At 45.2% G+C, this 15,923-nt stretch overlaps 1 protein-coding gene across 2 annotated transcripts in view; it reads right to left on the reverse strand.

Moving 5' to 3' along the window:
* The window catches only part of FIBCD1 (fibrinogen C domain containing 1), a 76,101-nt gene that overhangs the window by 24,914 nt on the left and 35,264 nt on the right, over positions 1 to 15,923 (reverse strand). For both annotated transcript variants that reach the window (XM_088664754.1, XM_035113053.3), the window contains exons 3-5: positions 15,289 to 15,765; positions 6,212 to 6,371; positions 5,162 to 5,298 (exon numbers count right to left, since the gene is read on the reverse strand). In XM_088664754.1, coding sequence (XP_088520880.1) covers positions 5,162 to 5,298; positions 6,212 to 6,371; positions 15,289 to 15,765 — 774 coding nt within the window. The remainder of the gene's footprint in view (positions 1 to 5,161; positions 5,299 to 6,211; positions 6,372 to 15,288; positions 15,766 to 15,923) is intronic.

Here is a 15,923-nt window from a genome sequence, read left to right on the forward strand (position 1 = left end):
ACTAGAAAGGAGATTCTGAATAAACATCAGGAAGAACTTCCTGGTAGCAAGAGCTGTTCAAGAGTGGAATGGTCTCCCTTGGGAGGTTGTGGACTCTCCTTCCTTAGGGGTTTTTAAGCAAAGGTTGGGTGGCCATCTGTCATGGACGCTTTAGTGGAGATTCCTGCATTGCACGGAACTGGGCTAGATGACCCTGAGAGTGCCTTCCAACTCTACAATTCCATGATGCTATGAAATGCAAAGTGAACAAAATTTATCCCTATCCCTATCTGGCAGGAGGAAAGATAGCACAACAAAAATGTTATGTTGCTTATTCAGATAAGCCAAACTATCCCAGGCCTTATTTTCTCACCTCGGGATAACATGGCTGTCTGTAATATCATGCCCATGTCATTTTACCACACACCAGGTGCAGAAGGTGTGATAAAATGGTTTGCCTCTATGGCAGCTCTCATTTTCAACCCAAACGCTTCCACCGCCACTAGCCACAGTGTTGATGGCAGAGATTGTGTCTGCAAGTCAAGAAAAATGGATGGGCCCCAAGTGACACCCTCTGCTTCTCCTCTTAACTAACGAGCTGCGATTGAGTCCCCAAACAATTTGTTCCGACAGGCCTTTTGCTCCTGACCAGTGTCTGTAATAGATGTGTGCGAGATTGGCTTGAGCAGAGCAGGGAGAAGATATTATTCACACCCCTCATTTCCTCATGAAAAGGGTGCTGGGCAAATCATACATGATGTTTTGTCAGGGATCTGGATTGGAGGAGCCGCCGTGAATCAGGCCTCTGACCTGGCGATCGTAGTGTATGCTTGTAGACACCTGCCAAGCTGTCACCAGCATCACACTGTCTCCTGGCCCTGATTTCAGTAGAAAGACATATGCAGCTGGCTCTGTGATGTCTCCATGGCTACTGAAGTGTAGGTGGGTTCAGGCATAACCCAAAGACCAGATTTCAGCTCAAAAGGATTTATTGTAGCAACAGGAACAAGACTGACAGGACACTTGGGGCAGTACAGTGGTGCCTCGACTTACAAAGGCAATCTGCTCCGCGGCGCTCTTCGTAAGTCGAAACCTTCGGTTGTCGAAGTGTCCATTGTGCGCATGCACAGACACTTCAGATTACAGACTAGACTCCATTAACTCAGAAATAGTACCTCGGGTTAATAACTTTGCTTCAGGATGAGAACAGAAATTGCACGGTGGCAGCGCGGCGGCAGCGGGAGCCCCCATTAGCTAAAGTGGTACCTCAGGTTAAGAACAGTTTCAGGTTAGGAACGGACCTCCAGAACGGATTAAGTTCTTAACCCGAGGTGCCACTGTATGACCCCTCACTCAGTTTTCACTATCCAATCATTTAACATGTAGAGTTGGAAAAGGTTCAGAAAAGGGCAAGCAAAATGATCAAGGAGATGGAGTGCCTCTCTGATGAGGAAAAGTTGCAGCGCTGGGGACTTTTTAAGGGAAAGACATTAGAGGTGGTATGATAGAACTTATTTATAAAATTATGCATGGCATGGAGAAAGTGGAGAGATAAAATAAATTTCTCCCTCTGGAAACTGGAAGATTCAGGACAGATAAAAGGAAGAAATTCTACATGCAATGCAGAGTTAAACTATGGAACTCACTCCCGCAGGAGGCAGTGATGACCACGAACTTGGATAGCTCTACACAAATTCATGGAGGATAATTTTATCAGTGTTTATTAGCCAGAATGACTCTACCTCCACTGTTGGAGGCAGTATGCCTCTGAATGCTGGGTGCTGGAAATCACAAGGGGGAAGAATGCTGTTGTGTTCAGGTCCTGCATGAGGGCTACCTGTGAGTCTCTGATATTGCTGACACACACAATGTCCCTTTATGGATACACCACCCTGATGCATGAAAATAAAAAGAGCCAGAGGCCCAGCTAGCCCAGCATCTTGCGAAACCTGCAAGAGAACCTGAGTTGCAATAGCAGCTCTCCCCTCTTATGTATTCAGAAGCAAAGGAGGTAGAAATCAAAATACCTGTGTTGATTAGGTATGTGACATCTAGTCCAACATCCTGTTCTCACAGTGGCCAACCAGAGGTCCCATTCCCCCATCTTGAGTCTGTAAGACCATAAGAAGAGCATGGTTGCTGGATCAGGCCAAAGAGGGGCCATTTAGTCCAGCATCCTGTTCTCACAGGGGCCAACAAGGTGCCTCAATGGGAGAAAGCCTACAAGCAGGACCCAAGCACTCTCCCCTCCTGTAGCTTCTAGCAACTGGTATACAGAAACACTGCTGCCTCTAACATTTGAAGTAGAATATGCCCAATATTACCATTATGGGTAGTAGCAGCAATGCTCCTTCCATGGCTGTGTGTATTCCTTGTACACGGTTTTGAGATCTGAAAAGTGCCAACCTGATTGTTTGACAAGAGTGATTTTTCTACCGCTTCTTAAAGCAGTTCTCAGTATCAGCCTGTCCATAGGTATCTCCTACTTCAGCTAACCTTCTGACTTTTTGAGTTCTCATATGAAGCTGCTCTGGTCACGATAAGTGATTTTTCTGCTCCTGTCTCGTTGCCTCACTGTTTTGGCATTTCTTCAGCCTCACTCATTAATTTCTCCAGGCTGGCGTTGCTGACACAATCTAGCTCTCAATCTAGCATCTTTGCCATACACATGAATTGCTGTGATGACCCCAGCGCTCTCTGGGAAGGTCACATCTATGACTCTCCTCCCAGAGGGGAAACTTGTTAAATTTCTGCCAATGACTTCATCTTGCCTTTAGAAAATGGCAGGTCAGGAGATGGAACTGCGTGTTAAGAGCCACTGATAAACCTTCAGTCACTCTGTTGTGTCTTAAGTTCAAACACCCTTAGGGCACATGCCCCGAAACCACTTCATGTGGATCAGATACTTTTTAATATCACTTAGCCACCCTGTTATGTTCCTGGTTACTTCTGCTGATGAACTCTTTAGCCCAGCTAAGTTCTGCTTTCTTGCCATTTGGTGACAGTGGAATGAAAATCCCACTACTTCGTTATCCAGTAATGATTATCTAGTTCTGAACTTTTAAGAAATCAACCTTTTAGTTTGGCAGCACCCATGGTTTGGAACTCCCTGCCTATTGACGTCAGGCATGGACCTTCACTGTACATTTTTCAGCACCTGCTAAAAACATACTGTGTTTGTTCTAACAATCCTGTCCAGACATGTAGAAGCTGTCATGTGTTTAAATCTGGTTTTAGCTTAAACTGTTGGTTTTAATAGTATTTTGATTTTTTTTTAACATTCCTGTTTTCAATTTTTTATGATCATTTTAATGTTCCTTTGCAAACCACAAAGAGGTTCTACCTACAATCAAGTGGCACATATGTTTGGAAGGGCTCAGAGGTTGGGCACCCGCTTTGCATGGAGAATTCCCAATGCAATTTTGCAGATAAAGCTGGGAGTGTCCCCTGCCTGAAACCCTGGAGATGGTTTGGGGAGAGTCAGTGTAGACAATACTGAGGTAGATGGACCAATGTTTTGACTTGATATAAGGCATCACTTCCTATGTTTTTATTCCAATCAGCTCCTTATTCAGAACCATGAGGATTAGGACCTTAATTCTAGGGAAGGGCTGCACCTCAAGGACAGAGCCATGTTCAGTCCCCAATGGAATCTCCAGGTACAGCTGTTGGTAAAATTGAGCCAGATGAATCAATAGTCTGAATCCAAGTCTAAAGCAACTTCTTATGTACACGGTTGCTGTGCAGAAGATAAACCAGAGCACTCCCCAAGGCTAGGCTCTTCTTTCTGGGAAATCGCATTTCTCCCCTGAGCTCAAAATGCAAGGCAGAGCCACGGGCAAAATGAGGGTATGGTCTTGATTATGAGAATGTTGTGGGCATCTAAGTTCCTAATGAACTGCGAGAGTCTTTCTCCATGCACAGCTCTGCCCCCACCTTCTCGGCTGCCTGCTTGTCACACCAAGCAGCAATGAAATCTAGAAACTAATTTTATGCCTAGAGATAAACAAACAGAACATCTAACCATGCTGGCATACAGACCATCAAGTTTAGTACACAAACCCTGCTTTTTATGTGTGCTCCATTAATAATAAAGTCGGCATTATCACAATATTTTGCATTTACTCTTGTATAGATTTATTTCCCATCTGCTCCTCTCCAGAAATGAGTTTATTTTACATCGGCGTGATAATGCCAGGGAAGGTTTGTTTTATGTATATTATTTCAGAACCCCAAAACACAGAACCAAGTAGAGTGAAAGCAAATGCCGTTTGTTTTTCGTTACATCCTACCTACTAAAAAATAAAAATAAAAATCTCATTCCATCTGTGTCTTCCCCCAAATGTTATTGTTGAATCCAACTAAGTTCTAGTTAAAGTACACCCACTGAAATTAATTAACGGTGGAATCCAATTCCCTTCAGCCCCAGCCAACATGGCCAACAATCCGGGTTGATGGAAGTTGTTGTCAACTCATTCATTCACAGCACACATTTAAAGCATTATGATACCACTTGAGACAGCTGTGCCTTCTCCAAATAATTCTGGGAGCTATAGTTCATTAAGGGTGCTGAGAGTTGTTAGGAGACTCACTTTCCCCCTCACAGAGCTACAATTTATAGGGTGCTTTAACAATCTATGAGGGAGCTAGGGGGGTCTCCAAACAACTCAGCACTCTTAATGAACTACAGCTCCCAGAATTCCTCGGGGGAAGGCATGACATTTTTAGTGCCATCACTGCACTTTAAATGTATGGCATGAATGTGGCTGTCATCTAGCAACAACTGGGAAGGCACAGCATTCTGGTCCTAGGCACAGGGTGTTGAGAGTCTGGAAGCTGAGCTGCTATCCCATTTCCAGCTTAAACCTAAACTGTGCTGATCAGATGCTGTTAAATTGTCCATATCTGAAAGCACCCTCAGCATTTGCTCTGGCACTGACTGGTCCTGTGCTCTTGCTGCAGTGAACCCCATGGTGCCTCCATGCCCAGAAGACCCTGCCCATCAACCCACAAAGGATGACAACTTCTCTTGCCTCCTCCGTAGGCTCCCAGAATCTGTTCCCCATCATTGCCTCTCTGCTTCAACCTTGACGGAAGGTCACATGCTTTGACCAGCTAAGCCAAGGGGTCTATTCCTCAAACCAATGCGTCAAAGAGACTTAAACAGGAAACAGACCCTTACCGTCCACCCGCCGCCATCCGTCGTCATGTCACAGTAAACCTGGAAGCCTTCAGGGTAGTGAGTGGGGAAGACAGAAAAAACACCGTCCTCTTGTTGTCCGCTTGCATAGATGTCAAAGCAGTCCCGAGGCCGAGAGCCTGCAGTGAAGTGTGGGGCAGAAGTGAGTTGGGGGGGGGAGAGAAACAAGAGAGGTCTAATTAATAGACTAAATTACAACATCACTGTTTGAGCCCTTGGCTCTGGACTCTCGCCTATTCCAACTGGTTGCTGTCACTAAAAGAGACTTTGTTCCATTTCCTTCTAAGCTCTGGGCAAGTAGAGTTCTGGCAGAACTCTTGTTTCATAGCATCATAAAATTGTAGAGTTGGAAGGGACCCAAACAGTCATCTAGTCCAACTCCCTGCAATACAGTTTCTCTCTGTCTCTCTCTGGCTTTTAGGGGCTTCATTCACGCAGAAACAAAGCAGTAAGCTACACCTGGGACTGTGTGTGTTTTTGCTAAGAAGAATCATAGCTGAGTGGTAGAGCATCTGCCTTGCGTGAAATTGTTCCCAGATTCAACCCCTGACGTCTCCAGATTGGGCTGGGAAAGACTCCCTGCCTGAAACAGCAGAGAGCTGCTGCCAGTCAGTGTGTAGAGGCAATACTGAGCCACATGGATCAATGAGCTGACTCCCTATGTTCCTACAAAAAAAGCAAAATGCAGTTCTAGCTTACCACTGAGCGCTAACTTGTGCATTTGGGGCCAAATTCCCACAATTCCCTGTGAAAAGGGACTGATTGCTAAACCAATCTGGAAATTTTAGCTCTGTGAAAGCAATCAGGGGTCACCTGACAACTCTCAGCACCTTAACAAGCTACAGTTCCCAGGATTCTTCAGGGGAAGCTATGGCTGTTTAAAGCGGCATGAAACTGCTTCAAATGTGAAGTGCAGATGGGGCCCAGCATACATACTTTACATTCTCTAACTTCTTATTTGTGGTTGGTGGAGTGTGAATAAATTATATTCATAATTGCCCCAAGAAGGAGAAGAGAAGGAAGATCTCCTACCGTTGGAGCATCCTTTTGGCCGGGCACTCCGAGCTGGAGCCTTCTGGAGGTCAGCTTTGAGCCGAGGTCGGACCACACTGCGGTCCTTCTGCAAGGTGTCCAGGATGTCGCCGACAGAGCTCACTAGTCTCGCCATGTTGGTCTGGCTCTCTGAGAGCAGCTGTGCGGAAAAAGTCCAAATTTGTTATGACTCAGTTCAGGGGGTTTGCCAACACACCACCCACAGGCAGCAACCTGTCCACTACTAGCCTGCGGATGGTCTCAACCAGGGCCAGCCCCAAGACATTATATTTTATATTTTCTTTTATTTAATAAAATTTATACACCACTTGATTGTAAAAAAAAAACCTCAAAGAGATTTATGAAAGATAGAATGGTATAAAAAAAATACAACCCTATTTTAAAACATGAAAAAGTTAAACTACTAAAATAGATTCAAATTACTTCAAGTATCTGGATAGGCTTGTCTAAACAGGAATGTTTTTAGCAGGTGCTTAGAAGAGTACAGTGAAGGTGCCTTCTTGATCTCAATAGGCAGGGAGTTCCAAAGTGCAGGTGCTGCCACACTAAGTGATCAAGTTCTTACAAATGCAGAACTACTTGTAGTAGTGCCAGTTTTGCTGCATGAGGCAAACCAGACGACGGTGCTGCCACCACCCTGTCCATGCATCCTGACTAGGTGATATCCCCTATGATCTTAGACGCAACGTCTGAATAATGTCTTTTTTTGCTTGGTGCTTTTAAAAGCACTGCTACAGAGTTCAATGGGACTCACAGCCTGATCTTATGAACGCTTTCCTAGCTGCAAGCCTTAGTGAGTTCAAGGGATTTGCAGCCCAATCCTACTAAGCGAGGCTTTGCTCTGTTCTACAGCTCCCTCTAAACTGTCCCTTCAACTTCCTGCCCCCATACTCAGGTGGTTTCCTTCCCCCAGCGGCTGTTCCTTCCAGCCTCTACAATTCTACGGTGCTCTATGATTCTAATACTGATTTCCATTCTGCCCTGTATTTGTCACACGCAGGACCATTTCCATTCTGCCACAGTTCATCTTCCACCAAAAACCACATTATTCATCTCAGTTGTCCGCTGAGGCAAAATTATATAACTTACATAACTTATGTAAATGAGATTCCTCTTCCATTATGGCACCCCATTCATTTCAGTCATTTATGAACTGAAAACAATAGCAACAGTGAATACTGATTCTACTCACTGGATTGATTTCTGTTCTGACATGGTGGTGAATAAGCCAGCACCTTGCGATTTCCAGCCCCATTTCCAGTTTTGCCAGAATCTTCCGACATCCCTAATGGCTCCTGACTTCCTTCTCCCCCCCCCCCAAAAAAAACCACAATCTGCCTTTATTAAATTTATATAAGAGAGTTTACATTCAAAAATTAAAGCACAAGATGCTTTTCATTTACGTTGAGAAGGGAAATGTGTCAAGGGAACTGCATCGCATCTTTGCTTTTTATGATATGGAAGAAATACAAATTTAATAACTAATGATTTCTCATCGCCCGTTGGTTTATCTGGGAGCTAAAGTTGCTGAGCTAGTGGGAAAGGTTGCAGATTTTTGCTCTGGCCATTTCTAAAATTAGACTAAGGCAGCCACAGTGACCGAAAGGAATCTTGTCATTTCTGTCAAAGTATCAATTGGGTTTTATTTTATTCTAACTCCTCCTCCTCCTCCTCCTCCTCCTCCTCCTCCTCCTCCTCCTCCTCTTCTTCTTCTTCCTCTTCCTCTTCCTCTTCCTCTTCTGTATATAGCACTTTCAGGTATTAATGGTGGTTCATTACATTAGTCCCAATGCTAATATTTTTTAATGTAGTGTTCATTTTACAGTTCAAAACTGTAAGTGGTTTTAGGCCCCATACAGACTCTCCTGGGTGTTAAGATCAGCAGAGGAAAGACACCTTGGTAGTTTCACCTTCCTTAGAAGTTTGGGGTAGTGGCAGGCCTGGAAGAGACATTCCCTTGTGGCAGCCCTTAAGTTGTGAAGTTTCCTCTCTACAGAAGTGGCTCTGGCTTCTTCACTATACAGCTTCTGGCAAATGCTGAAGTCGCACCTCTTTATCCTGACCTTTGACACCCAAAGTGTGTTTTCAGGGCCACCCTATTCCTGAGATTGTAATCTGTTTTTAATCATTTTTTATTCTAAATTGTTGTAACTTGCCCTGGGACCATGCTGGTAAAGGATGGGTAATACATTTAATGCTAATGCTAATAATAGTGTGCTGGGTGTGTGTGTAAAATTTTTTTTTCGGGGGGGGGGGGATATTGCATTACTCATTATTGTTTTAGACAAGCCCACCCAGATTCGTAGAATGTTTACATGTGTCTTAATACATTTTTAGCTTAGTTCTGTTTTAAATTATTATTTGAATGTTTACATAGCAGTTTAAACTGCTTTTGTTGTTATTGGGGTTTTTTTCTTTTTCTTCAGGTATCTGAAGAAGTGTGCATGCACACGAAAGCTCATACCAAAATAAAAACTTAGTTGGTCTTTAAGGTGCTACAGAAGGAATTTTTTTATTTTGCTTTTATTGTTTTATTCTTTTTGTAAAGCATTCTGAAGGTGGGTTTTTTTAAAAATAAAACAATGCCATGGTAAATGAATCATATGGGGAAGAAAACATTATCATTATCATTGTTATTCTTATGTTAATATCCCAACTTTCCTTCAAGAAGCTCAAGGTAGCATATACAGTTCGTCCCTTTTCCTATTTTATCCTCACAACAACTCTGTGAGGTAGGCTAAGCTGAAATACAGTAATTGGCCCAAGGTCATCCACTGAGCTTCTTGGCTGACTGGGGATTTGAACCCTGGTCTACCAGGTCCTAGACCAACACTACAGCATATTGGTTCTCAGTATCAGGAGTATGTAACACAATAGTATGAAATAATTTCCCCCTCCTTTCACAGTGGACCTAGTAATGCATATGATAACATTTTAAACAAATGCTATCTGGGCCCCCATTGTGGAAGCTTTATCTTATTGAGCTGCAAATTGATTGCATTTCTCTGCCAAAACATCGAGAGTTTTATGTTGCATTCTGCTGTGTTTGTTCATGCTTTTAATGATCATGTATTTTTTTTCCCTTTGCCCTGTAGACTTGCCCAGGGAACACTGTTGATGGGCAGCTATGTAAATCTTGTCATAAAACAACAAAAATGAGGTTGGAAATTGGGTGATCAACTGTACAAAGCTGACTTTTGCCGCTGCAGTGCATGGGGGTGGGGTGGCAGGCTGTGCACTGCGTAATGGCTTGATGCTTGTACACATGCATTTGTGTTTGCGCATACGCTAGAGGCAAGGAGCATTTGCCCATTACTCTTCCTTAAGGGTGGGGAGCTTTTTCTGACTGGTGATTCAGACCTCTATCACCCCCAACCCTGGAGAGCACAGCTGCTATCAGGTGATACTGAGCTTTGATGCCCCAACTGCCAGGACTTCAAAGCATGGTGAGGAACTGTTTTGAAAGCCCTTTTGCAAACAGCCTCCCACTGCTATTTGAACTTCCGAAAATCAGGGGTCTAAAGAGCTGTTTGCAAAATGGCTTTCAAACAGCCCTACACTGTGCTTTGACTATATGAGCCTTCTCCCAGCAGGGGAACAGGTAAACTGAGCAGAATTGAAACTTCTGCTCACCAGGTTCAGTCCTTGTAGATGCAGGGGTCTCCTTTGCCAAGGGAATATATTAGTGAACCTAATTCTCCCACCCATCAGTGATGTCAGAGGATTGACAGGTGGGCCATGGTCTGGGAGAAATGGCTTTGTGGGCCAACTTGAACTCCTTGGCAGGGAGGCTAGAGGCTTCCCACCTTAGCAGTACTTGAAGATATGACTTCTGGAGACCTAGGGGAGGCTGCTGAGCTCCACATAAGAACAACTGTAGCAAATCAAACTAAAAATGTTAACAAAGCATACCCAAAAGACCAAAGCCAGGCCCAGAAAATAAAAGTAATGGACAGATCATGGCATGGACGAAGAACCTAGAAACTGAGATATCAGAGGAGTAATAAGACTTGCTTTGTGGTTCTTCCCATATAGGACACGTTGCCTGGGATCCTGCGCTGTCTGAGGAAACTACTGCTGTCCTCAGACTCTGATGACTGGACCTTGTAGTGACCAGGGATTTTCCCCCAACCAGGTCATCACTATTTTGACCTTCACCTGCTAGGAGCCAGAAACTGTGGAAAGAGTCTTATGTCCTTTAAGGGGTGTGTGTGTGTGTGGTTTCCCAAAGGGCTATATAACCCTGGTGTTTGCTCCAGGCTGCTGCTGAGGTAATTTGTCTCTTACATTAGCTGTAGGTTTGCTTTCCATGGTGCTGAAATCATTCCACTGTGGTTTTGCATGTTGGCAGAACTATCCAAGGTCCTGAACCTCCCCTGCACCAGAACAGCACCAGCAAATCACCTTACCCCTGTGCCCTCCTGACCAAGTTGTTGCTTTCCTGGGATGACTAATCATTGGTAAACAAGAACAGCAGGTGGAAAATATTAAATAACAATTAACACTTAGATGCACTCAGGGAACCTTTTCATCTTGGAGGGTCAGAAGTTTATCTGCCACTGGCCCCCATGGGCCAAGTTTAACAGGCGGGCAGGACAGCCTACCTGTCAGTCATCGTCAAGGAATGAACCGGCAAAGCAGTACCCAGCAGGATCGTACTCTTCATTCATAAGCTGATGAGCAGAAAGTTAGGTTCTGCTGACTGTGGGGGTCAGCTGATGGGCAGTTGGATGTGCTTAGGGGGGGAAATGGCCTTGCAGACCCAAGATTGGCCCACTGGTCACAGATTCCCTACCCATGGACTAAGGTGATGGATGCCATTTCATTGGTAGTGTGCTGTCAAAGCTTCCTATGGCTGTTGGGGGGGGGCATGTGTGTTGCATGTGTCCATGTGCTTGCATTTGTGTGTGTAATGCGTGTGCACTGGGGGCTCACAATACTCAGCATTAAAGTATTGTCAACAGCATTAAAAACAACATTGCAATCACTGTACATAGTATCAAACACAGTAGCATATAATTAAAGCAAACAATAACTAATTCATCAAAGTAATGGATACAATTCAGTGAGGCTTGCTGAACTCTTGAGTTCAAAAAATAAGGATCCCTTGGCAGAAGTGATGGGTGGTTTTTAAAAGCAGATTTTTCCAACATCACTATTTTCCATTAAACACCCTACACGGGGGTGGAGGGGGGTGGGGTGAAAATGTGAACAGCTTTTCTCCTTGCTCACACCTTTTTATCAGACTTCTCCATAAGAGTCAGCAGTTCTATCTAATATACAGTGATGATTCATTGAGGAATTGCCTTACTTCAGCAAGAAACAGGTGCAAAACCGGGAGGGTTTATAAAGGTTTTTACAAGGATGTGGTGATGATGTCTTACCTAACTGAAGATGCAGGTGAAGAAGAGGATTTAGAATTACAGGAAGCTGGTTCATACTGAATCAGGCCATTGATCTAGTAAACTCAGTACTGTCCACACTGACTAGCAGTGGCTCTCCAGGGTTCCTGGCAGAGAGTCTCTCCCTGACCTACCTGGCAATACCATTGGGGATTGAATCTGGGGCCTTCTGCATGCAAAGCAGGTGCCCTACCACTGCACCTTCACTCCTAGGAATATAGGAAGCTGCCTCCTTAGTCCAAGTTGGGGCATTTAGCTCAATATTGTCCACACTGACTGCAGTGGCTCTCCAGGATTCCAGACAGGTGTCCTTCTGGACCTGCCTGGAGATGTTGGGGACTGAAGAGACCTCTTGCGTGCAAAGCATGTGCTTTTCCTGAACATAAGAAGAGCCCTGCAGGATCAGGGCAATGACCCACCTAGTCCAGCATCTTGTTCTTCCTCAGTGGTCAACCAGATGCCAACTATGGGAAACCCACAAGCAGGACCTGAACACAAAAGCACCCTTCCCTCCTGCAGTTTCCAGCAATTAGTATTCAGAAGCATTAATGGCTTCCAAGCATGTAGATCACAGGCACGTTCAGAGGCATCCCTGTTGCCCTAGCCCAGTCTCAAGGTTTATGGGGCTGAACCCCTTCCCCCTGCCCAGACAATTAAACCTCGCTTGAATGCAGAGTTGAAATGGTCAGCCATTTTGTTTCCAGGTGATGCACTTTCCCTTTCACTACAGGGATGTAATGGCTGTTCTTTCCACCACCCCCTCTAACCTTGCCTTAGGCACCAGCACTGAATTTGCAGAAGCCTCCTTTGATGACTTCAATCAAAATGCAACAGAGTTCACTGAGGTAAGCCAACATCCTCAGGGCTCGCCAGCATTTAGCTACCTGTCTGGCAAATGAGCTCTCAAACGCTACGTGCAAAACATGCACAGACTCCCCTCCCCTGCCTTCTGTAACCTTCCCCAGTTCTCCTCCTATGAGAAGCTCTGGCTGCAACCCCTCCTCCTAATTAATTAAATAATTAATTAATTTTTTTTATACCACCTTCTATCCAAAGATCTCAGGGCAGTTCTGTGGCATCCCAGACCAGTGCTGTGGGAAGTGCAGAAACTCATTGTGAGAGCCCCTATACAGCCACATCACCAAGGAAAGTATATCAGGGGCAAAGGGCCATATTCCCTTTGGGGCAACCTTCTGGGGGGCCACATGCCTGTGGTGGGTGGGGTCAGAGCCAAAAGTGGGCTGAGCAATTTGGCTGGTAGCCTAGTATCTATCCTAACAATTATCTTCTATATGTTTTTTGGCTTTTTGCATTTGATCTGTGGTGTTTTAACTTGTATAAGCTGCCTTGAGTCTTGGTCTCGGAAAAAGGTGGGATATAAGTAAATATTGTTGCATGCCACCCCAATCTCTGAGCGGTGCGAGATTCCAGGGGTTCCAGGCACTTACCCGGGGTTCGGTGTCCTCGGAATGAGGGACAGCAGAGACGGTGGTGTCACAGAATCACAGAATCGTAGAGTTGGAGGGGACCACGAGGATCATCTAGTCCCACCACCTGTAATTCAGGAATCTTTTTGCCCGAACATGGGACTCGAACCCACAACCCTGAGATTAAGAGTCTGATGTTCTACCAACTGAGCTATCCCAGGTTGACAATATGTTATATGGTTTATTTACATCTCTATACTGTACAACCTGAGCCTGTGCTGGAGGGGCTCACAGCATTAACACCCCAACAGGGTCTTGCTTCTCCCATGGCCTCAGCACTGGATTCAAGCAGAGATCAGGCATGGCTCTTTCTCTCATCTGCCCAGCCTGCTTCCAGCTTCTAGCTTCTAGCTAACACAACTCTGGCCTTTGTCTAACTACCAGATAGTTTCTAACTACCCTGCCCATTCGTCTTCTGGCACAGAGTCACCAAGAGTCACCAAGAAACTTGCCTGGCTACTCCAGCAATTGAATCCTTATTGGATCCAGGAATAAGAAGGGACTGTATACAGGTACAGTACACAGCCTACCTCCCCAATTCACAATACTATTATAAATGCAACCACCACCACAACAACACATCCTTATCTATCCTCCATCCAGACAAGCAGGAGTCTTGAGCAAAGTTCAAGGACACATTCCAGGCAGGCGGAAACCCTCAAGAAGGATGCAAAGCAGGGCTGGTAAGGGCTGTGGTCCTGGGAAAAGTTCTGAGAACTAGGCAGTTAGCTAGAGAGCTATATGGCAGCATCCAGCCCCCAATCCTGAGGGTCCCCATCCTAGTCACAGCTCTGAAAAGAGTCCAGAAATGCAGAGCACTGTGTGATCCATTACAGCCGGTGTTATACAGTGGCCAGTGTGTCCTACTAGACCTGGGAAACCAGGGTTCAAATTTGCGCTCCCCCATGAAGCTCACTGGGTGACTTTGGGCCAGTGCCCGCCTCTCAGTTTAAAATATCTCAAAGGGTTGTCATGAGGCTGAGAACTATGTAAGCTAACTTGAGCTCCTTGGAGAAAAAAGTGGGATACAATAAACTGATTATAAATAAATGTTTATACATGCATGTATCAAAAGGGAGCAGCACACAGAATGAACAAGACTTTAGTCCTTTGCATTGGGAGTAAGCGTAAATGAACTCAGTGGCTGGTTCCATGGGGACTTGTAGAGAACAATGGAGGGAGCCCAACAATAGGTGGTGCCTGTGCCAATGACAGGCAGAGCCACACCCTGATTGGTTGTATGCATGAAGATGGTAAGGTAAGGGGTGGCCAAGGGCATACTAAGGTTGGTGGGGCAGCAACCTCTATATGGCCTAACCTCCACCACTTGCAACCACAACTGTCTTTATAGAGGCTATGGAAGGCTCCCTCCTGCCTTCTTCCGTTCTTTCTGTCAGGAAAACACACTTCCTGCAAACCCGTCAAGAGAGTTAATGTCCTGTAATTAACGTCCTGTAAACCAGGGAGCCTGGGTAAGTAATGGAGTATATTCAGGGGGAGATGATAAATATTTTGACATCTGTTTCTAAAATAATAATTACAAAAACACAAAAGTTTGCACTGCACCTAACTGCAACAGAACTTAACATTTTCCATAAAATTTGATTTTGGTTTTTGTTTTTTTTACATGGATGGAAGTGACTTAAATAAAATATTTTAAAGCCCTCCAATCTAGAGGGCAGTCTGCAGTTCACGAAAATCTCTGGTCAGCCACTATTTTATTTATTTAAACTGAGCTGATGTTTTTTTAAAAGAGACTCCACATTTTTAATTGACTGAGGGCCAAGGGGTCAGCAGCAATGGAACACAGGAAGCGGCCTTATCCTGAGTCAGGCCATTGGTTCACCCAATTCAGTACTGTCAGCACAGACTGACAGTGACTCTCCAGGGTTTCAAGCAGGAGTTCTTCCCAAAACTCCCCTGAAAATTAAGATGCTAGACCTCTGGCTATGACCCTTCAAATGGCTTTAACTTGCTCCTGGAACAAAAGCCAAAAGTTATTGGGGATGAGGGGTGCACACTGCAGTTCTGCTATCTGCCTGTCCGTAACATATGAAAATCATCTCAATCTATATCGGTCCCTAACTTATACTTTGCATGACTTGTGTGTTTGTGGGGCAAGTATTCACAGGAACTAGCCTCTTGCCCCTCCGCTCCCATCCATCACCTGTATGAGACGACCTTGCTCATTCTGCAGAGCGTTCAGCTCCTGGCCCATGGTGCTGTGCCCTTTCTTCAGACCATCACAGTCTGCCCTCAGCTGGGTGGCATGGCTGAGAACTTTGGACACCTCGTCCGACAGGCCCACCAGCAACGCTCTCTCCTGCCCCTTCGACGACTTCGTCTCGGCATCAAGATCTGTCACAGCCCTCAGGACGGACGACTGGAGGCCCTCTAGGTGGGTGAAACCATTGCCCTGGTCCGGGCAATTGGGGTCGATGAATATGTTGACGCGAGAGCCATCAGCTTTCTCAATGGTGACCAAGGCGTTGGCTTCATCAGGATTGGTGCTGATGATGGGTGGGGATTCTGTGACGGGCGTGTGGTAGTGGTTCATGAAGAGGATGGCGCCAGTGACAGTGACGGCGAGGAGAACTGCCACAGACAGGAGGACGGTGCAGAGGATATAACCGCAGCTCATTCTCTAGAAAACAGAAGCAGAGAGAAGGTTATGGCCACTTTGTGGGCCACCATAGCAATGGCAAGAGATGGGTAGGGATGGGGAGCGAGGGGAGAGAAAGTCAGTTCATGTCAGGGACCAGAAACTGGGTTCCTCTTCATTTTATTTATTTTTTCAACAAT

This window comes from Zootoca vivipara, chromosome Z2, assembly GCF_965207765.1.
Source record: "Zootoca vivipara chromosome Z2, rZooViv2.hap1.1, whole genome shotgun sequence".
NCBI lineage: Eukaryota > Metazoa > Chordata > Lepidosauria > Squamata > Lacertidae > Zootoca > Zootoca vivipara.